The 24,000-nt window shown below is 35.0% G+C and overlaps 1 protein-coding gene across 3 annotated transcripts in view; it reads left to right on the forward strand.

Moving 5' to 3' along the window:
* The window catches only part of LOC141375094 (uncharacterized), a 30,742-nt gene that overhangs the window by 4,877 nt on the left and 1,865 nt on the right, over window positions 1–24,000 (forward strand). The window contains exons 3-7 of one of the 3 annotated variants that reach the window (XM_073906270.1): window positions 932–1,015; window positions 2,023–2,177; window positions 21,070–21,490; window positions 21,576–21,866; window positions 22,681–22,738. In XM_073906270.1, coding sequence (XP_073762371.1) covers window positions 2,058–2,177; window positions 21,070–21,490; window positions 21,576–21,866; window positions 22,681–22,738 — 890 coding nt within the window. In that variant the 5' untranslated portion in view covers window positions 932–1,015; window positions 2,023–2,057. Of the gene's footprint in view, window positions 1–931; window positions 1,016–2,022; window positions 2,178–6,206; window positions 8,711–18,624; window positions 18,691–21,069; window positions 21,491–21,575; window positions 21,867–22,680; window positions 22,739–24,000 lie in introns of those variants that run through there. The other 2 variants (XM_073906271.1, XM_073906272.1) reach the window with 2 other exon arrangements.

Raw genomic sequence — 24,000 nt, forward strand, 5'->3', positions numbered from 1 at the left:
GAGCACAGAGAGTCAGGACCTTGGTTTAACGTCTCATGCGAAAGACGGCGCCCACTTAAGCCTGGTTTATACTTCTGCGTCAGGTAACTGGCGTAACTCACGGCGCAGGCAACGTGCGTGGCTGTGCATTTATACTTCTGCGCGCTGTCTCTGTCGGTCTGCATTAACACTTCCGAACCACTAGTTGGCAGTGAGGTGTAAATGTTCCTCTGTGTCGAGTTTCTTCGCTACTTTTTTGCTTTTCCTGAACACTTCCGGGAGGTACAAGTGGCTCAAACTCGCTCATTTTGAGGCAGAAACCGGCGGACGTGCAGCAACTTTAACTATGAGGTAAACACAAAACAAAACTTTCCATCCGGAGCTCCTTCACGGGACTCCACACTTGTAAACAATCGCTCGCGCAACGTCGAGCCATTCGCGCGGCTCTCGGTCCCGCCCAGACTCGTCAGCACTACCGAGCCGACCAATCACAGAGGTTACGCTACGCGTCGTTGCGACGTGTAGTTACATTTTTTGAGAGGTGCACGTCAGTGACGGCGATGGCGACGGCGAAGGGCTATGCGTCAGCGCCGTAGCATACGCCGGTGTTTGACGCAGAAGTATAAATCAGCCTTTACAGTATGGTGTCCCCTTCTCTATACTGGGGCATTATGACTCAGACAGACCGCAGGTTGAGCACCCCCTGCTGGCCTCTCTAACACCACTTCCAACAGCAACCTAGTGTTCCTATTTGGTCTCCCATCCAGGTACTGACCAGGCTCAGCCCTGCTTAGCTTGATTGAGTACCCGGTCTTGGGCTGCAGGGTGATATGGATGTGGCCGATGATAGAATTGTAATGTTTTTGGATGAACTGTCCCTTTAAAGGCGCTATATGAATTAAATATATTATGATTTAAGCCTTTTCATGCTTGCTTTACTGTGTTTCTCCAGCGTTCATCGCCAGGGCAGAGATGTTATAGGACTTTATCCTGGTCAGATTGGAAGAGTTCATGCGGTCAGCTCACATTTGGACCGGTGAGACAAACACAGACTACAGCAATTACACAGAAATAAATTATTAGGATCCTCCTCTTCCTGTTTATATATACCATTATTTTGATAATATTTCAAATATTTGCATCAAATGACAATTTATAATGTGCAAATCACACTAATAGCAAACAATTAACCAAGACTTTTAGCTTAATCAACCACTAATTAGCTGCTTATTGATAGTTAATAATTCAGCAGTTTGGTTTAGGTGTGTGTATGGGGTAGATTTAGGGATGTAAAATAAGATCATACTTTATAAGTGTTAATAAACAGTTAATATCTCAATAAAAGGCAGGTAATACGTCAGTAGTGAATAGTGTGTATTGCGATTTAAACTAAAGTGTAACCCACATTGTTGCTAGACTGCAGTTCACTGTATGGCCGCCAGAGGTCACTTTAGACCATTTTTATTTAGAATCCTTAAAGAGACAACACTGAGACTGATGTAGCATGTCCATCTCCACTAAACACACACCGAGAACTCACTTTTCTAACAGTAGTAGTTTGGCCACTATGACATTTTTGCATGTTGTGAAGTTCATAAGAGATCAAAACTGCTTAAATAAGCTTTACTATTACAACAATTAGTTTACTACACCATCTTGCATCGCTGTCTGAGCTGATCATGGCTGTGGGAATGGTCAGACCGCTAGCACAGCTGCCAGTAAAAGCAGGCATCTCTGAAGGGACCTAATGGTGACCCTGAGACGGTAAAAGCATACAGAGGCGCTGGGTGTTATGAAGCCATCCAGGTTATAGTTACTCATACGCAGCTCCGTCTGGTTGGATTATTCTTCAATATAAACTGAAATTACTAAATAATTTTTAAGTCATTTTAGGTCAATCGCTCATCAAATGGAGAGTGATGCTATGATTTGCAGTTGTTTTAAGTGTTTGTCTGGTAGATTTTGGCCAGGGCACTCGTCTGAATATTAATCTGTTGAGTCTTTTCTGCTTTAAATAAATATATCTACATTTTTCTTCCTCAGAATGACGCTGAAGGCTCCAGACCTGCAGTGTTATTATGAATGTAAAGCAGGGAAGTGTTTTCAGAGGGCAAATTGGGATCAGCTTGCCCTGCAGGCCTCACTTCTGTCTGAACGGCGAGAAACACATCCATCAAACTCAAGAAATGCACAGAAAAGTCAGTAGAAAACTCACCTTTTTTTATATTTTAATGTATTTGCATGTATAAGCCTCATATATTTACAGCTGGATATATTAAATGCTTGGAAACCTTTCTTTTAGAGTCACTAATGCTGAAGATTAAGTTGAAAATCCTTTACTTGATGTTTTGCAACACTCACCTTATTTCTTGCCAAATATCCTGTTTGTGAAGCTGGTGAACTTGATCTCCCGCCCTGGATAATCGGGAGTGGTGTTGTTGGAAAGCTTATTTCTTCATTAATTATTCCTCAGCCGCCTTATAAAGGCGTGCTTTGCTACTTGTAGACACAACAGTATATACATCTACGCATTTCAGGATGCTCTGTTAACAGGTGACATTCAAAGATTTACTTTATGCTTGTAAAACTTGACTGCATGCTTTAATAACGTTTTTTATTCAGACTAAACACACCATACATCTTATTCGATGCCTTATGAGCAGATTAACTCAGAATATGAACATGTTAAATTGCATGTTAAGCACTTCCTCCGATATAAACAGTTAGTACACTGTAAAAAGTAATTAGTTACTTTAGATAAGTGAGTAAACCCATTGGGCTCTATTTTGACGGTCCATGCGCAAAGTGCAAAACGCAGGACGCAAACGCTTTCAGGGCGTGTCAGAATCCACTTTTTCTAATATAAGGACGGAAAAAGGACGGAGTTTATTTTCCTAACAAGTTATAGGTGTGTTTTGAGAATAAAACAATCAGAGTCTTGTCTCCCATTCCCTTTAAGAGCCAGTTGCATCGCGCCATAGCGCATTTGCTATTTACTTGACGTAAAATAAGTGTAAGTGGAGAAACTGAGCATTTCACTAGCAAGAAAACAGTTAAACAGAGCATCTACAGCGCGAGGATGAGAGACAAGGCATCTCATAATTTACTTTCACTTTCGCTCTCGTGGATAGGGAAACCTTGTACACACAGACATCCATTAGCCTATACATAATTAATTTCGTTTGTTAAGCGCAAATATTCATTTCAAAACTATTTCTGAATTCAGGTCTAATTTCCAGCAAACGAATAAATTAACAATAATAACGAAGTGTGCTCAAAAACCTGAGTTATATCCTAAAACACATGCTGTGCCCCATATGGTCTAAAACCTGACAGGTGGACAAATCTAAGCCTGTTTTTAATAAAACAAATATAAATATCGTAATAATATAATAAATAATACTGCTAATAATAATAATAACATTATACAAAAGCAAATTGTTCTGAATGAACTGAAACACCATTTTCAAACCCATCATTTCTCAGTGCTGTTGTGGATGTTAACCAGTTAAACTCGGTTATTCGAACGTCATTGACTTTCGAAATCATCGACTTTTGCTTTGAGATTTAAAGGGCTAGCATTGCACCAGACCCCCTTAAGTGGTTTCATTTGAAAGTGTAGAATCTATATTTTATGCACATATGCATCACTTTGGTTTTTATTCTATCGTACAAAAGTTATTTACACATAAATACACAGTATTTTGGAGACCCCAGCTGGGTATTGAACATTGCTTCATTTTCATATGATTCAAAAATGAAACATGTACAAGTTATAGCTCAAATGAAAGCTCTTGCGGGTGCTCATACGGTTCTAGCATTCTTTTTACTGAATTATATTCACATATCAAACAGTTGTCGAATGAATCGCGGTGTTTCCATAGCGCAGAAGTGAAAATACATTCATGATCAATAAGCAGCCCCAGATAGCACAGACAGCTGTCATCTCTTACCTTATGCTGTGTGCTTCAGGGCCATTCTCCTCTGTTTTTGAGGTGATGTGCATAAGCAATCCTTTTTTATGTCTGATGTGGTCCAAACACAGTGAATTATGTTTGATCAAACAAAAAAATAGTGAAATATGAAAACAAGGATCGGTCTCTTTGGCTTGTACAGCACCTCTCATCAGTTGGAATGCAATAACTTTTGCATAGATTATGGTAGAGACATTTTTTTTCCTATGATTAAAGACATGTGCAGGAACCAGCAAAATTAATTACAGCACGCTAGACCACACACAACCTAAAAGGGACACTTTCAAACTTGAGTTTCTAAAAAAAAAAATACAAAAGCGCCTCTTTTTTTAGGTGTTTATTATAACATAGACAACATATACAGATATTTTAAACACTTTCAATAGTGTTTTATGAAAATTCAAATGGTTTTCTTTAAAATAATACCAAATTTTTGCATTTATACCTCTGCATGTGGATTTGGGAAGCTTTTAAATTTGGGTAGGCAAAATCCAGACAGAAATCCCAAAATAGCAGCAGAGTTTAACTGGTTAAAGAGACAGGAGGTATTTTAAAAATATGTGGTGAGCTGGTTATTGTACTTGAACTTTTTTTTTCATAATTATTTTTGGGGGGTTTCACCTTTAATTGATAGGACAGTAGAGCTTATAGACAGGAAAGCATAGGGAACTGATCGTCAGGGGAAGGATCGACATATACCTCAATGTGGAAATCAATCTGATCGCTGTGAACACAGTACTTTGATTACAGTAGAATACTGTACACTACCTGACAAAAGTCTTGTTGTCGATCCCAGTTGTAAGAGCAACAAATAATAACTTGACTTCAATTTGATCATTTGGAAAGGTGGCTGAAGATTTTTCAGATGAATCATCTGTTGAGCTGCATCCCAATCATCACAAATACTGCAGAAGACCTACTGGAACCAGCATGAGCTCAAGATTCTCACAAAAATTAGTCAAGTTCGGTGAAGGAAAAAATCATGGTTTGGGGTTAAATTCAGTATGGGGGCATGTAAGAGATCTGCAGAGTGGATGGCAACATCAACAGCCTGAGGTATCAAGACACTTGTCCACCTAATTATTTCATTACATTATTTCTGTTTAGTGACAAGAACTTTGGCTAAGCAAAGTCAGACCTTACTGTCCTAATGTAATAATTAAAAAATCAAGGCATGATCGTATTTTATTTTCAACTTGGCTCATTCTGAAAAGGTAGTCCCATGGACGTTTCTGGAGACCACGAATTATGTAGCTGGAGGTATGTATAATTTTTTTAACTAACTCTACTGGGCGGTATGATGCCTTTCTTTTTGCGCTTACTGGCTGACTGCTTAGGGCTTTCCTGCTGCAACCAGTTTTTCCAGCTAGCTCGTCGTGTACGTCGACAGACTTGAGCTGCAGAGAGGAGTTGACCACAACACCGATGACCATGTTCGAGTCCGGGATAGAGCAATTCTAGAAATCAGGTAAGACAAAAACAGAATCCAAAAAATAAAATGAACAAATGAACAAGAGGGTGAGAATGTGGTAAAATCCGAAAACGTGGTAAAAATCAGACGAGGGCTTTTCTTTTTCTGGACGGCTTTTGTAAATTGTTGGTTGGGTTTAGGGAAGTAAGCGGGTGGGCGGGTCAGTCGGTAAAATTGGTTGGGTTTAGGGAAGGAGGAAGGTGGGTCAGTCGATTGGCCGGTCGCCCAGTCAATCATTCAGTCAGTCAAGCAGACGGTCGTTAGACAGCGGCCTCTGGTGGGTTTATGCGAGAACAGCACGGGCGCGAACAGTACTCGCGAGAGATATTTGAGATCCGAAAAAGCACACACAGAAGCCTCTCGTGGATTCGCGAAAACAAAAACTGCAAAAATCTGTACCTCCCGTGATGTATTTCGCAGACTCCAGAAACGTCATCGGGAGTACGTTATCAGAATGAGTCTGGGTCGTTTATTTTGTTAAAATAAAGGCCTTTGCCTTTCATATAAGCCACTTTTGATACCAAATGATCAACTAGAAGTTATTATTTGTTGTTGTTTCTAAAACTTGAATAGTGTTAGGTGGTGTAAAATGACTGACAATACAGTGCGTATAACAAGACTGTGAACTGAATGTATGCAGTATTTTACTGAGCGCTTGTGCAGTAAACAAATACAAGAATCTCAGTGTCTCACAGTAACAGTGAGAGGAGCTCACAGGGGATGAAGTTTTACACCGCAGACACTCATGCTAATGTCTTATTTGTATTATTGTTTTCGCACAGACACTGGTTTCCAGAAGTTCACATTGTATTCGCACCCAAAACCGCTGGAGGAGCAGCAGAGATGAGAGACATGCAGCCCATGTTCACGCTCCACATAAAGCTCCAATCACAATTAAAAGCAAAAGCACTTGCACTGAGGAAATATTGTGTGTTTGTTTTTGTGGAATGTGGTCGTACAATGACACAGCACATCTGTCAAAGCACCGTCTAATTTAATCATTCCTCAGCCACCTTACAAAGGCATGCTTAGGACATATAAATAGGCTATATACAGATATACTGTATGCACAAATGTTTAGCAAATAATAGGATGTTCAGTCGATAGGGGGGATTCAAAGATTAACATGAAAAACGTTTAACGTATTATTGCTTTATGCTTAACTTTTCTGAATGCTTTAATAGAGTTATGTAGAAAGAACAAATTGGGTTTATACAGATGAAGTCAGAATTATTAGCCCCCCTGTTTATTTTTCCCCCCAATTTCTCTTAAAAAAAGAGCAGATTTATTCAGCACAATTCTAAACATGAAAATAGTTTTAATAACTTATCTCTAATAACTGATTTATTTTATTTGTGTCATGATGACAGTAAATAATATTTGACTTGATATTTTTCAAGACACTTCTATACAGCTGACATTTAAAGGCTTAACTAGGTTAATTAGGTGAACTAGGCAGGTTAGGGTAATTAGGCAAGTTATTGTATAATGATGGTTTGTTCTGTAGACTATCGGAAAAAATTTGCTTAAAGAGGCTAATAATATTGACCTTAAAATGGTTCATTAAAAATTAAAAACTGCTTTTATTCTAGCCACAATAAAACAACTAAGACTTTCTCCAGAAGAAAAAATATTATCAGACATACTGTGAAAATTTCCATGCTCTGTTAAAGATCATTTGGTAAATATTAAAAATAAATAAATAAATAAAAGGGGGCGAATAATTCGGTATATTTTTATTAGAAATATTTGGTGACACTTTACAATATGGGTGCCCTAATATGCATTAATTAAAGAGGACCTAAAATGCTTTCTTTTTTTTTTTTTTTTTTTTTACAAGATGTAAAATAATAAGGGCTGAGTTTGGACACCCCTGATCTAAACTCTTCATATAGAAATATGTTCATTTGTTGCTCGTTAATCATTAATAAATGGTTTTATCTGTTCAATAGTTAAGCATTAATTATTGCATATTAGTGCACCAATATTGTAAAGTGCTACAGAATTATAATCATACAAATGAGCAGATTAACTAGAGTATAGACAAAACGTTAAGTTGTGTGAAATATTTCCTCCCATACATGAACAGTTAGGAAGGATATGACTGATTTTATTTTAATCATTTTAAAATAATAATATACAATATACTGAATTTGGTGTTCAATCATGTACATTAAGCAATATAAAGCCTTCGATTTTTACCGGCTTTATACAGGTGGAATTGTTTGTACGTTGTGTTCATGATCTGGAGGAGCAGAAATAAGTATAAAGCTCCAATCACAATTAGAAACAAAAGTCTTTTGGCATGAGGAAATAAGTATTTGTTTATTTTGGTGAAATGTGGTTGTACAATGACACAGCAGATCTGTCAAAGTGTCATCTAAAGCACTCTTCGCACGAGATTAATACTAGGAACTCTATCCATTTGGACACTGTAAAAAAAGGTTATCAACTCAAATTTGTAAGGCCACTTCAAGGGCTTCTATTGTGCACAAATCAATTTATAAGTGGTTTAAACACTGTTGTGTGGCAGCAGTATGTGAATATCTTCTAATGCTAAAAATGTATTAATCTTATGTTTTATAATCACACTTGATATAAACAGTCTGCAGAAACACTTTGATTGACATTCTCCCTTTGTACGTGTCAACAAAGGGGAAAGCCCCGCCCATTAGTGACCATTTCTCCCTTATTAGCATTAGACCTTAGTTCTGTTTTTAAATCTGCCACTATGCTGATACACAGGCAATTGTAGCTCCACCCCCTTTTGAAAAAAGTAAAATCTTGTTTGAATTTAAAGCGACGAGTCACCAAATAGGCACAATTTAGATCAAAGCCTGAAATGGGAAGTTTCAAAGACTTACAAAACATGACCTGCGAGGTATTGAACTCGAGATTTTGAACTGAAACTTCACATACAAGTACATCAGAGACTTGCATCTTATAAAACGGGGCATAATAGGTCCCCTTTAAAAGTTGAGTCAATTAAAAAAAAAAGTACTGTAGCAAGTTTCCTAACAATTTTAAGTTGTGTCAAATGTTTTTGTATACACTGTGTAATAGTTGCAGAGGTTGTCTGTAGGGATGCAACGATTATAGCTTTGGGCTGTACGATAATAGAGGAATAATCATGGTTTCGCGGTTATCATGCATTCATCGATTTTAAAACTGCTAGTTTCTAAAATCACATGGAAACTCTTTATATTTTAAACTGTTATTAATTGCTACTCAGTAACCAAATAATACTGTACAACACAAAATAATAATAAAAAACAAACAATAGTCCATTTCTCTTTGGACTTGACAATAATTGAAAAAAAGTTTTTGACATTTAAATAAGTGATCAATTTAATCTGAAAAATAAAAATAATGAATAAATAAACAAATAACAAATAATAAATAAATAAACAATAAATAAACAAACGAACAAACAAATAAAAAATAAATAAATAAAACAAACAAATACATAATAAATAAAAACAAACAAATAAATAAAACAAACAAACACATAAACAAATACATAATAAATAAAAACAAACAAATAAATAAAACAAACAGATAAACAAATACATAATAAATAAAAACAAACAAATAAATAAAACAAACAAACACATAAACAAATACATAATAAATAAAAACAAACAAATAAATAAAACAAACAAACACATAAACAAATACATAATAAATAAAAACAAATAAATAAATAAAACAAACAAACACATAAACATATACATAATAAATTAATTAATAAAGAATACATAAACAAATAACATATAATTAATTAATTAATTAAATAAATAAATAAACAAACAAACAAATAAACAGCATTTGTCTAATGTAAATCTATTATAAGTATTTTCTCATGTAAGTATTTCCCTTTTAAAGAGAACTAATGTAGTCAAAGGCTGCTAGATGTCTGTCCGAAAGGCACTTCAGATCAACCATATTACACAAATGTTTGGCATTATTATTTTGTATTTTTTTCCTTTTTGCATGCGAGTCGAAATGTGTATAAAAAGCGTGAGTGTGGTGCAGCGCGCACACGTCACTCACAATATGCGAGCACAAGCCGTGCACCTCCACTGGAAGCGAATTTGCACGTGCAAAAGATGCAAAATGTGAACGGCCCTCAGTTAATAGCATCAGCCATAGTTAAGCCGTGTGTGTGTGTGTGTGTTAACCTCAGTGTACAAGCTCGGAACCTTAAACCAGCGCACACTTGGCATAACTTTGTTTAGTTGCAGCAGTTTTGTTCCATGCCGCGGTGTTGAGAAGCCTTTATGATTAATTAACCTTAATGAATTCAATTGCAGGGTGAGGCGGTGATGCAGTAGGTTGGGTATTTTTTGTGTGGAGTTTGCATGTTCTCCCCTTGTTCGCGGGGGTTTTCACCGATTTCCCTCACAAGTCTAAATACATGCGGTACAGGTGAATTGGGTAACTAAAATTGTCCGTAGTGTATGTGTGTGAATGAGTGTGTATGGTTGTTTCCCTGTGATGGGTTGCAGCTGGAAGGGCATTCGCTACTTAAAACATATGCGGGATAAGTTGGTGGTTCATTCCACTGTGGTGACCCCAGATTAATAAAGAGACTAAGCTGAAAGGAAAATGAAAGATTGAATAAACTACAGTGTTTTTTAACCATACGGACTCTGACACCTCCAATAGAGATGCACAGTCAGCGATATTGCATTACCAAAAATGATTGAGATCATGTCCATGTGTTGTGTGATAAGTCCACATATTGATTATTGTGACAGGCCTATATGAAAGTTAAGTTGCTAAATATTTATACACTTTACACACATTTAACATCTGAACTTTTGTAAGTCTCATTTGACGCAGACACTAAAACACACAGTCCTCTCTTTCACCACCAATACTACCATTTTTTTTTTCTTCGCAATATACTTTAAGTAAAGGTGAGTGTGCTGGAGGTTAATGATAAGCTCACCAATCCATGCCGTTGTGTTGATTTAGATTTACATCAAAGCAGAATGTGAGTAAAATCTGCATCATACATGGGCTAACTGTGCAAATATGGAAATATATCAATGGATAGACGATCAAACAAACACAATCGAGCAGTAATCTCCGACTGCCTTTGAATCTCTTTCAGACAAAGGATGTTGTGTGGGGAACATATTTAATTTTATTTGATATAATCACATCGGTCTGACGTCAGTGTTGTGACGTGTGTGTGTTGATGTGAAAACCCCTAGTCATGCTGACTGGCAATCATCTCACACTGACAACACCAAAATAGCTCAAGCACTCCTTGGACCCGTCTGACATTCCTGCAAACTGACACCTCGCTTTACACACAACAAACAATTCGCAGTTTATTTTGTCAGACAATTGTGGAACGGCTCAAATCTTTCCTGATATTCAATACTCATGCCGTCACGAATGATCGTGTTCCTGCTCATTGTTCAGCTTGTTCTCTCGCAGATTTCACGGTAGGATGAGGGTGTGTAAAATGATCAATCCTATAACATTCATTTGTCTTCTGCGTAGTCTCTATTTTTAGAGGTCACCACAGTGGAATGAACCGCCAACTATTCTGGCATATGTTTTTTATGCAGCGGATGCCCTTCCAGCTGGATCCTAGTACTGAGAAACAACACACTCATTAACACACACACTTATACACTATGGGTGTGTGTCATCCAATTCACCTATAGCGCATGTGTTTGGACTGTGGGGGAAACCGGAGCACCCGGGAGAAACCCACGCCAACACAGAGAACATGCAAACACAGAAATGCCCACTGTCCCAACCAGGACTCGAACCAGCAACCTTCTTGATGTGAGGTGACAGTGCTAACCACTAAGCCATCATGCACCTATAAAACAACTAAGATATCTAAAAAAAAAAAAACTCAAGAATTTTGTTGTTTCTACAATTTTATTGTAGATATTCTCTATTGTTTGCTATGTATTCTATCATTTAAATCTATTTGTTGTCCCATATTTTTTACATCCCAACGTTGACAGATATGGCATAACATTGCTAATCAATAAATATAGTGCTATCTATTAGTTTTAACGTCAGCTAATGTTATGAAAGGGCATAGATGTTATGGAAAATAGTAATAGTAATGTAACTACCCCCATCATTACTTCCTCAAGCAAATGTGTAAATATTAGATCTATTCAGCAATAACGTTAATTGCATTGGCATATTTATCTGACGTTTTCCCAGCTTGTAGTAGTTGATCAAAAAGCTGTTATGTTCTTATGACTATACACTAGCAGTGGAGTTTACTGCGATGTGACGGGGCGCCACCTGAAACCTTGCCTAGGGTGCCAAATTGGTTAGGGCTGGGCCTGCAAGGGAGGTGTTCCAGGCATGTCCCACTGGGAGAAGACCCCGGGGAAGTCCCAGCACATGCTGGAGGGACTTATATAAATATATATATAAAGTCAGAATTACTACCCCACTCCCACCCCCCCCCCCCCCCCCCCCCCCCCACCCCCCTTGAATTTTTTTGCTTTTTTATATATTTCCTAAATGATGTTTAACAGATTCAGGAAATTTTCACAGTATGTCTGATAATATTTTTTTCTTCTGGAGAAAGTTTTATTTGTTTTATTTCAGCTAGAATAAAAGCAATTTTTAATTAAAAAAAATAATAATTTTAAGGACAAAATTGTTAGCTGCTTTAAGCAATTTTTTTTCCGATAATCTACAGAACAAACCATCATTATACAATAACTTGCCTAATTACCCTAACCTGCCTAGTTAACCTAATTAACCTAGTTAAGCCTTTAAATGTCACTTTAAGCTGTACAGAAGTGTCTTGAAAAATATCTAGTCAAATATTATTTTCTGTCATCATGGCAAAGATAAAATAAATCAGTGATTAGAGATGAGTTATTAAAACTATTATGTGCAGAAATGTGCTGAAGAAAATCTGCTCAACGTTAAACAGAAATTGGGGAAAAAATAAACAGGGGGGCGAATAATTCTGACTTCAACTGTATATACAGTACAGACCAAAAGTTTGGACAAACTTTCTCATTCAAAGAGTTTGCTTTGTTTTCATGACTATAAAAACTGTAGACACCGAAGGCATCAAAACTATGAATGAACACATGTGGAATTATATACAAAACAAATAAGTGTGATAAAACTGAAAAAATGTCTATTCTAGGTTCTTCAAAGTAGCCACCTATTGCTTTGATTACTGCTTTGCACACTCTTGTCATTCAACTTTTTTTAGCGATTGAGGCTTTGTAAATATTTTTTAATTTTCTCACTTTTGTAATTGTATTCCATGTATTATTATTTTTTTTGTTATTGTGTCCTCATCAATGCAGTGATTTTATTTTTCTTGTTTTCAATTAAAACGTAGCACGACCAAAAAATATCAAACTGTTTAACCTAAACACCACAAATAACGTTTAAATATTAAATTAACCTTTGTATAAACAACGGATTGCAAAACAAATACACAAAAATCTAAAGGAAGGATCATTATTGAAATGCAATAAATGAGTACTCGTTACAGGAGGTCACATACAGTTGAAGTCAGAAATAATCGCCCCCTTTTTAATGTTTTTTTCTTTTTTTAATATTTCCCAAATGATGTTTAAAAGAGCAAGGAAATTTTCACAGTGTGTCTGATAATATTTTTCCTTCTGGAGAAAGTCTTATTTGTTTTATTTTGGCTAGAATAAAAAGAAGTTTTACATTTTTAGGTCAGTATTATTAGCCCCTTTAAGCAAGTTTTTTTTCAGACTGTCTACAGAACAAACAATCGTTATACAATAACTTGCCTAATTACTCTAACCTGCCTAGTTAACCTAATTAACCTAGTTTAGCCTTTAAATGTCACTTTAAGCTGTACAGAAGTGTCTTGAAAAAGATCTAGTCTAGTATTTACTGTCATCATGACAAAGATAAAATAAATCAGTTATTAGAGATGAGTTATGAAAACTATCATGTGCAGAAATGAGTTGAAAAAAAATCTGCTCTCTGTTAAACAGAAATTGGGGAAAAAATAAACAGGGGGGGGCTAATAATTTTGTTTTCAACTCTATGTAGAAGTTCGATCACTACAGTTACAGTTATGTGTGCATTTGAAATGTATACTGTAAGATGTACAGCCTTCTGCATTTCCCTATACAGTACACGGTCATCCAAACTGTTGCTATATATAGTTTCCAACAGAGTTCAGTGGTAGACTGATGAAATGACTAAGCATTTTCACATGAACAATGACACAAGAAGATTTGCTAACCAGTCTGTCGAGTCACTGATAGTCGTCTGCATGCGTATAATCAGTGGCTGATCTACATTCACTTCATAGTGAACATCAAGATTACCTTGCACGGTTTATGGCAAACTCGTGAATTAAGAAAAGTTTCCGAAGTATGCTTGGCACTTTATGACAGCTGGGTCAAACATTTTGCAATAAATAATAATGAAGATCAGTTAAGATTTATTTTTCCAACAATAAATCATTCATTTTTCTCCGGCTTAGTCCCTTTATTTATCAGGGGCCAATGCTGAAGCGGAATGAACCGCCAACTTATCCAGCTTGCATTTTAAACAGCAGATGCCCTTCCAGCTGCAACCCAGTACTGGGAAACACCCATACACACTTGTATACACTACAGCCAATTTAGCTTACCCAATTCACCTACAGCGCATGTGTTTGGACTGTGGGGGAAGCCGGAACACCCGGAAGAAAACCCAGGCCAAGAACATGCAAACTCCCCACAGAAAAGCCAACTGACCCAGCAGGAAATTAAACCTTGCTGTGAGGCGACAGTGCTGAGCTTCTGTGTTGTCCTTTTTTTAACATAATAAAACAAATTCTAATGAAATCTTTAATGACAGTGCATATTTCTCTTGTTAATTTGCAAGATATACAGTTGAAGTCAGAATTATTAGCCCCCCTGAATTATCAGACCCTCGTTTATTTTTTCCCCGTTTCCTGTTTAACTGAGAGTAGCTTTCTTCAGCACATTTCTAAACATAATAGTTTTAATAACTCATCTCTAATAACTGATTTATTTTATCTTTGCTATGATGACAGCAGATAAAATTTGACTAGATATTTTTCAAGACACTTCTATAAAGCTTAAAGTGACATTTAAAGGCTTAACTAGGTTAATTAGGTTAACTAGGCAGGTTAGGGTAATTAGGCAAGTTATTGTATAACAGTGGTTTGTTCTGTAGACTATTGAAAAAAATACAGCTGAAAGAGGCTAATAATATTGACCTTAAAATGGTGTTCAAAAAATTAAAAACTGCTTTCATTCTAGCCGAAATAAAACAAATAAGACTTTCTCTAGAAGAAAAAATATTATCAGACATACTGTGAAAATTTCCCGAATCTGTTAAACATCATTTGGGAAATATTTAAAAAGAAAAAAAAATTGAAAGGGGGGCTAATAATTCTGACTTCAAATGTAAGTAGTCAGCTTAAAGGGCAACTGATCTTTGTTTCTCAATTATTCAGCATGAAAGATCACCAGCTAGTCTAACATATATTTGAGATTTAATGTAAGAATCTGACCTTAAATCAGTCGGATGATGGTTTTAACCTAGCACAAATACACTATGATAATGTCATCTTCAATGCCATTATGTCATTTGTATAGCCATTTTTCATGTATTTGACCAATTGCTGTTTATTTTTTCCCTAATTTCTGTTTAACGGAGGGATTTTATTCAGCACATTTCTAAACATAATAGTTTAATAACTCATCTCTAATAACTGATTTATTTTATCTTTGCCATGATGACAGTAAATAATATTTGACTAGATATTTTTCAAGACACTTCTATGTTTAAAGAGACATTTAATGGCTTAACTAGGTTAATTAGGTTAACTAGGCAGGTTAGGGTAATTAGGCAAGTTATTGTATAACGATGGTTTGTTCTGTAGACTATCGAAAAACTATTGTTTAAAGGGGCTAATAATATTGACCTTAAAATGGTGTTTAAAAAATTAGGAACTGCTTTTATTCTAGCCGAAATAAAACAAATAAGACTTTCTCCAGAAGAACATATGCAGTAACATAAGCATATGCAGTAACCGTATTGATACATCTAACAATCTTGAATAATATAATATAATTATAATATAATATAATAATATAATATAATTATCCATAAAATATAACAAAAATATCTATACTTACATAATTTCTCAGCTCGTCTGAACTGATTTATACAGAACTGTTCAATTGAAGGTAAGTATATTATAACTAACTGTAACTTAATTACCTAAAAATGAACAGTACTTCTTTTTTAGCAGAAAATAAATGTAATTATTATAATTTGTACGTTTTTCTTGCCAAAACAGCTCTGTTACACCATTTGATGCAATTGTTCAGTATTAATTACTGTCGAAACTCTGCGGCTCTCTGCACTAAATGACATAATAGGACTAGGAGGACAAAACCGGTCTGGACTTTCCCTCATTCCTCATCCTCATTCAACTAAATAAATCACAATAAACCTTAAATAAATTATGCTACACTTGACTTCCTTCTGACGTAATATGTAATAATCACACAGCTCTTTGACCACATGGTTATACCTAAGCATTTTGTGTAAAGATGGTATCTTAACCTGAATTTTTATTTGTTTCACATTTACAAACCTTACATACAGTGAATATTTACAGTGCTCTATAAGTTCGTCAATGCATAAAAAATAAAAAAGGTTTTTGCAACTTTATATCCCAGAATTCTCCATTTATAGCTCAGAATTGACCTTATAACTTGGAATTGTGACTTTATACTTCAGATTTCTGGGATAAAAAGTGACAATAATTGGGTTTTTATTTATCTTGAGGCAGAAATGGGCTTCCTGGGTTAAAAAAAAGAAATTATGAAAAATAATTAAGACCAAAGTTAAAAAATGTGTCCACCCAAATTATGGAAAATGATGTTATTAAAAAAAAAATAAACATGATGAATCAAGAGAAATATAAAAAATATCAATTTATCAATCAGATTTTATGTCTATATTTTATACATCTATGTTTTAATTCTAGTGAAGTTAAAATGTTTGTATTGCGTTGACAGAAATTATTGAAATCTATGATAAAACATTTTTATGCAAGAAAGGTTACTGGTTACTTTTTTATTTCGAATTTGGTAAAAATGTGATCATAATGTGAAAAAAAAATCTGCGATTGACTTAATTGTGTCAAATCTAATTTACATTAAATGCAGTTTTAATTTAAGCAATCCATTAAACTGATTTAAAACAGCCCTTATATTATATGAGAAAACAAATTGGTTAACATGAAACGGTTAATGTAAAAACGTTGTCATGTTGTAAGTCATAATCAATAATTCATTGCAGTGCAGTAGTTTAAGAATAACCCCCCCCCCCCCCCCCCCAAACAGTGTATACTACTTTAGATATTTGCACAAAGTGAAATACAAATAAAAGCTCTGTGAATAATGTGGATAGGTTTAAGCTAAGTGAAATACAGGTTTATAAAATTTTACCTAAACGTCTAAAAATATAAAGCTATGTGGGTATATAATATATAGCAAATATAAAAATGAAATAAAAAACAAACATAATATTTAATTGTACAGGTTATGTATGCATGTATTGATAAAGTCAGAATTATTTGCCCCTTTTGATTTTTTTTTCTTTTTAAAATTTCCCCAAATGATGTTTAACAGAGCAAGGAAATTTTCACAGTATGTCTGATAATATTTTTTTTCTTACTTGTTTTAAACACTATTTTAAGGTCAATATTATCAGCCTCTTTAAGCTATATTTTTTTAATAGTCAGGACAATAGTACAGAACAAACCATCATTATACAATAGCTTGCCTGATTACCCTAACCTGCCTAGTTAACCTAACTAACCTAGTTAAGCCTTTAAATGTCACTTTAAGCTGTATAGAAGTGTCTTGAAGAATATCTAGTCAAATATTTTTACTGTCATCATGACAAAGATAAAATAAATCAGTTATTAGAGATGAGTTATTAAAACTCTTACTGTATGTGCAGAAATGAGTTGAAGAAATCTTCTCTCCGTTAAACAGAAATTGTGGAAAAAAATAAACAGGGGGCAAATAATTCTGACTTCAACTGTATATTTGACCTTTTCCAACAGTCCTGGGCATTAATCGAAACATACTTACTTGATCTTTGAAAGGCTGTCAGGGGCTTTATCTTTGTTGTAGTTATTGCCTTTATATTGGTTATATTGGTTAGTTTTTTTTTTATTCCCCCCCTCCTTTTTAAATTTTTTTTAAAATTTATTAAAATTTATTTTTAAAAAGCTACCACTAATATTTCTCTATTATTATAATTTCCATCAATTATTATTTTCTATCTATTTGTTTCTTTTTTTGTGATTGTAAACATTCTAAGTAAATGTTATTTGCATACTATGTTTATAAAAACTTTAATAAAACACAGTAAAAAAATGTGATTTACTTAAATTTGTAAAATCAAATTAACCCTAGATGCAATTTTACATTGCACTGCATTAAACTGAATAAAAACAGCCCTTTTGTTATATGAGAAAATAAATAGCTTTTGTTAGCTAATTGTTAACGTAAAAACATTGTCATGTTGTTGTTAGTCAATCAATTATTCAGTAGATTGTTTGGATAGTTTGGATAGTTAGTCAATTATAGGCAGTAGTTTAAGAATAACAAGTATTCTTAACATTTACATACATTTTGAAGTAAATAAAGTCCAACAAAAAAATATGGGCTGCATGTGGATGGGGTAAAGCTAAGTCAAATACAGGTTAAAAGGAATTTAAACTAAAATGTCAAAAAATATATAACGCTATGTGGATGTATTACATATATAATTTTAATTACAAAACATACAAAAATTGTGCTATAGTGCCAAAACTAAACATTTACTTTAAAAATATTTGAACATCTGCATTGAAAAAGGGTGTATAGTGATAAAGTTTGTAACAACAAATATTTAAAATTCCCTCATGTACTTGGGAATTTCAGGAACACAAACTTATAATTACACAGATTAAAAATAGCTTGAGTGACAAGAGGAAAAAGTGACGAAGCACCTCCATCTGATCACTTCTGTAAAGTTGCACAGCAAACAAAGCTGCATGTTGCAATACCTGCCTATTGGTCATGAGATGCTTTATCAACAGGTTTGGTAAGTAACATCCGGTGAGGTCATCACAACACCGTTTACTATAAAAATCCCGATGTTCAGACATTCAACACACAGCGGAGCCTGGAAACAAGCAGCAGCGCAAAGCAAGAGTAAAGAAGACTAGATTGACATCTGGTAAAATCAACTCTGTTCATTTTTGATATTGCATATGTATTTGTTTGGCTAAATAAACTAATGCATAGCTTTGTAATTTTGGCCAAAATTTGCAACTTGTAATAATGTATAAATAGGTTTCAATAATCTATTGTGGCTTCAAAAAATAGTACCTTCTTGGTACATTATCTGCTTTCACAATGTGCACATTAGCATCTTAACCATTTATAGGTCACTGATTGAAATCCTGAAGCGTTTCTGAAGGTTATAAGACTTTTATGACTTTTAAAAACATTACATTGCAATCAATGTCATAGAAGTTACCATATATCCTTTTTTTTCGCCTCATAAATCTGTAATACACATCAAAAAAGTTCATTAAAACGTGACCATTTTAAAACCAAGTTCAATGTGTAATACCTACAAGAATTCAAGAGAATTTATTACAGCTTTTAGCTCATTTCTTTATGTGTAACAAGTCAAAGCAATTTTTAGAAGTCGATCAAGTTGTTAATTTTGGTGGTTGCAAATTAAAGAAATTGGTACAAAGGTGTATTTCTATGTGTACAGCCCTGGTGAAAAGCCAAAGCTGTGGATATTGGAATATTTATTCTGAAAGCGAACTCAGAATGTTGCTAAATTAAATTGTTAAAATTAAAATGTGACTATTTTTAAAAACTACTTCAACGTGTTATAACTAAAATAATTAAAGAGAACTTAATTATTCATTTTTCACTAGTCAAAGTTATTTTTTAAAGTCAATGTGGTGGTTAATTTTGGTGGTAGTAAAATAAAAAATGGTACAAGGGTGTATTTTTAAGTATACAACCCTGGTGAAAAGCCACAGGTGTGGTTATTGGAATATCTTTTCTAAAAGCGAATTTTTTCTAAATGCTACTAAATAAAATTGTTAAATTAAAGCGTCACAATTTTAAAAAGTACTTCAAGATGTTAAACCCAAAAGAATTGAAGAGAACTTATTTATTACAGTTTTTTTGCTAGTTATTTTTTAAGTCAATGTATTGGTTCATTTTGGTGGTAGTAAAATAAAAAATAGTACAGAGGTGTTTTTTTCAGTGTACAGCCCTGGTGAAAAGCCAAAAAGTTTGGTGCTTGGTATATTTTTTCTAAAAGTGAATTTTAGAAAGTTGCTATTGTTGTTTTCCTTCATGGTGTTCTGTCATTTTTTTACAGCAAAATTGTAATTTATTTTAAGAGTTTAACTTCACGAAATAGTTTGATGAAGTAGTTGATCAACTGAGTAATATTTTCAGTGTACCATGATGTTAAATGTTTTTTTAAATTGGTACAAAGGTATATTCACCCTGTGTACAGCCCTGGTGAAAAGCCAAAGGTGTGGTTATTGGAATAAATTTTCTGAAATTTAACTCAGAATTTTGCTAAATTAAATTGTTAAATTAAAGCGTGTCAATTTTAAAAACTACTGCCACGTGTTATACCTTAAATAATTAAAGAAAACTTATTTATTACAGTTTTTTTGCAAGTCCAATTCGTTTTTAAAGTCAATGTAGTGGTTCATTTTGGTGGAAGTAAAATAAAAAGAGGTACAAAGGTGTATTTTTCAGTGTACAGCCCTGGTGAAAAGCCAAAAGTTTGGTGTTTGGTATATTTTTTTTTGAAAGTCAATTTTTAAAACTTGCTATTGGCGATTGTTGGTTTCCTTCATGGTATTCTGTCATTTTTCCAGCAAAATTATCAATTAAGCTTAGGCGTTTAAGTTCAAGAAATATTTGATCAATTTCAGTGTACTACAAGGATGTAAAAAAGTAAAAAATGGTACAAAGGTGTATTTCTAAGTGTACAGCCCTGGTGAAAAGCCAAATGTGCGGTTATAAAAATATTTTTTTCAGAAAGCGAACTCAGAATGTTGCTATTGGTGATTGAAAAAAAAAAAAAAAAAACGTCAAAAATGCCAACGATTTGATGTCAAAACCTTAACATCCACACATTGACGCCCTTTTGACCACCAAAATATACAAAAAATATATTATAAGAAAAGTTTTATTCATCTGAAAGCTTCAGTTGCATATTTACACTGGATTTTGGATCCCTAAAATGCACATAAACTACCTAGGTTTCAAAACAACATCAAACTGATCTTTTTGTGTTTAAAAATTGATTACAGTATCGTTTTTTGATAGATTTTTGATGCCAATGTTAAACGTCAGTTTAATGTCATTTTGACATCTATAGGTAGTCAATTGACATTAAATCGATTAGCATTTTTGTCATATTTTTTTACGTGTTTATCGATGTCATTTTGTTAGGTTTAGGTTCTGGTATAGGGTTAGGTCCTTTCACTGAAAGAACTTTATTGGCACAGTAAAATATTTGGGTCTTTTCATTGAATTAATCTTTTGCTCTGTATCCAATCTCCAGATATCAAAGATGAAGAGTAATCTGTCAGTGAAGATGTTGGCTGCATTGGCACTGGTTCTTCTGGTGTCCAGTGTAAGTGAAGGACGGACTGTGGGTAAATGCGAGCTGAAGTCCCTACTCCAGGCAGGTCTGGGGGGAAATCCTGGAGGAAGTGGTGGTAGAGACGATCGTGTGCGTAGAAATGTCACTCCTGCACCTGAAAATGTCACTGCAAGCGTGCCTGCTAATGTAACTTCAAGTCTACCTGCAAATGTAACTGCAAGTCTACCTGCAAATGCTACTGCAAGTGTGCCTGCAAATGTAACTGCAAGTCTACCTGCAAATTTTACATCAAGTCAACCTGCAAATGTCACTGGAAGCGTGACTGTGCCTAGAGTAACCATGCCTACCAATGAGGCAGATTTGGGCGTCATCGCCAGAAGTAAGTGTTTTGCAAGGTTAAGCGCTGTCAGGTGATTACTAGTAGGGATGCAAATGTTGAGAGTGTTTCTGTGTTTGTCTTTCAGTCGTCTGCTCTGTGGAGCGTCTGTCAAAGTTCAACACTGAGCGGGTCAACACCATCAAGAGTCCTGGCAAAAAACCAGGCCATGGCAAGCCCGGAAGAGGAAAGAGATCCTTCCATGGACCCCAAAAGCACTCGCCAGGTCGATTTGATCGCAGTTCTGAGAGTTCCGAGAGTTCAGAAGAAAAACAAAGTCTCGACACAACTCTCTTCGGGATCTTCCAGCTTAGCAACCGAGTGGCCTGCAATTCTGGATCCGGGCAGAGTCAAAATCTGTGCGGCATTAGGTGCAAGGGTGAGTAATGTAGTCAAGAAAATAAAATAAATCAATCATTTAACAATTAAATGTGAGGAAAAAACTATTTCACAAGGAGTATTGTTTGTATACAAACATACATGTATTAGAAATAAAGTAGTAGAAGAAGATATGGTGCTTCACCCTTAAAGTCTGTTTGAAATCAAATCTTACAATGTTTAATTTGCAAGTGCACATTGTTATTCTTTAGGTGAACAATTAATCCTTAAGTTAATTCACTGAATTGTTTTAATGATCTTCAATCAAATTCTTTTGCCTCCACATTTGGAGTGGCCGTCCTTTGTTCACGTCAGTTTTGTTGACTTCAGCCGATATATTTTTAGCCACGCCGCTCTTATTGTTAGTTTGTTACAAAGAAAAGATGCGCAAATAAGAAAGTCCTGCCCCCGTTTTAATTGGAATACATTAACATACTAAAATAAAAGTCTCAGCTTCAGATTCACCCAGAATTTAAGACTAGAACTACTGAGCTTTTACATTTTGTAATTGAATTCCTTTATTAAAATAAGACCCTACAGTATAGTATAAATATATAGTATATAACTATAGTACCCTGACTTTTCCTAAACATCTGTAAATTTAATTCTAAGATTGTTATTAGATTGAAATTACAAAACAGAGTATTGAATCCCATCAAATTGTCTGCATGCATTTCAGCATCTGCTACTTTTTCATGCGTGCCTGGGCTACCCTTCTGTTGATAGACACATAGCAAAAACAGTGTCAGTGCAGAAGACTCTAAAACAGGACTACAGTGTGTCGATTTTCAATGTCATCCATTTGTCTTCCACAGCTCTGACGGATAATGACATCAGCAATGACATCGCCTGCCTGAAGACGCTATTGAGCATGTAAGCTTTTTACTTTATACCACATCTACAACTGAAGAGTTCAGATGCAAAAACCTCTAAATGCCATTTGAATTTTCCATTGAAAATAAACATTATTCAAATCCCCCTTTATTTATGTTGAGTTATTTCATTTTAAAACCAGGAAAAGGATTTATTCTTTGCCATAAAAGTGATGTTACTGAACATACACACAGAAGCTTGATGAAAATGCTCATTTTTGAGGACAAATTCAGACAGAACTTAGAGGTTTTTGCATCTAAACTCTTCAATTAGTGTATAACAGTTGCACTAGTCTCACTAGAATGAGACTCATTCGGTTAATTAAAATTTTATGTGTATAGATATATATAAACACCAAAATTTAAATAATTTTAGAAAATCCTTACTTTATATAAAAAAAATCTACAAAAAAGGAGCATTTTTATGGGTTAGATTAGATTGGTTTATTCATTCATTCATTTTCTTGTCGGCTTAGTCCCTTTATTAATCTGGGGTCACCACAGCGGAATGAACCGCCAATTTATCCAGCACGTTTTTACGCAGCGGATGCCCTTCCTATCTCTGGGAAACATCCACACACACACACACACTCATACACTACGGACAATTTTAGCCTATTCACGTGTTCACCTAATTCACCTGTACCGCATGTCTTTGGACTGTGGGGGAAACCGGAGAACCCGGAGGAAACCCACGCAAATGCAGGGAGAAAATGCAAACTCCACACAAAAACACCAACTGAGCCGAGGTTCGAACCAGCGACCTTCTTGCTGTGAGGTGACAGCACTACTGCTAGTTGAACTTTTGGGGTGTTGTAGTTCTTTATTTCACTAGTCCAATTGTAATTTCCGGTATTACAACTACAAAAAGGTCAACTTGCAATAGCCAATCAGCTTTCTGATATTAAACTGAGTGCACGCGGCGAATGTGACATCATCGCTGTGTTTGCGGAAGTTCGATTTGAGTGCGCGCGACATGATTTCGGCTGGCAGAGTATGTCGTTATTTCACTGACAAATGTCGAAAGCGCAGTTTGATAAGTCGGAAGCGCTGTAATATGAGAGAGCGAATCTCTGCTCACGCGCCGGTTTCCTTTGTTTATGGACAAAACTGCTTGCGAGCTCTCAAAACACTGGCTGCTCACGTGCGAATGATCTGCTCTCGCTCCGTCTGACTCCTTTCGTGCTTTTGCTCTCCAGAGATGCTTCAGCATACTGTAGTATTAAGAATAGTGAACTGATAAAATGAAATACAGTGTAGTTT

Source organism: Danio rerio, chromosome 1 (genome assembly GCF_049306965.1).
Source record: "Danio rerio strain Tuebingen ecotype United States chromosome 1, GRCz12tu, whole genome shotgun sequence".
Classification (NCBI taxonomy): domain Eukaryota; kingdom Metazoa; phylum Chordata; class Actinopteri; order Cypriniformes; family Danionidae; genus Danio; species Danio rerio.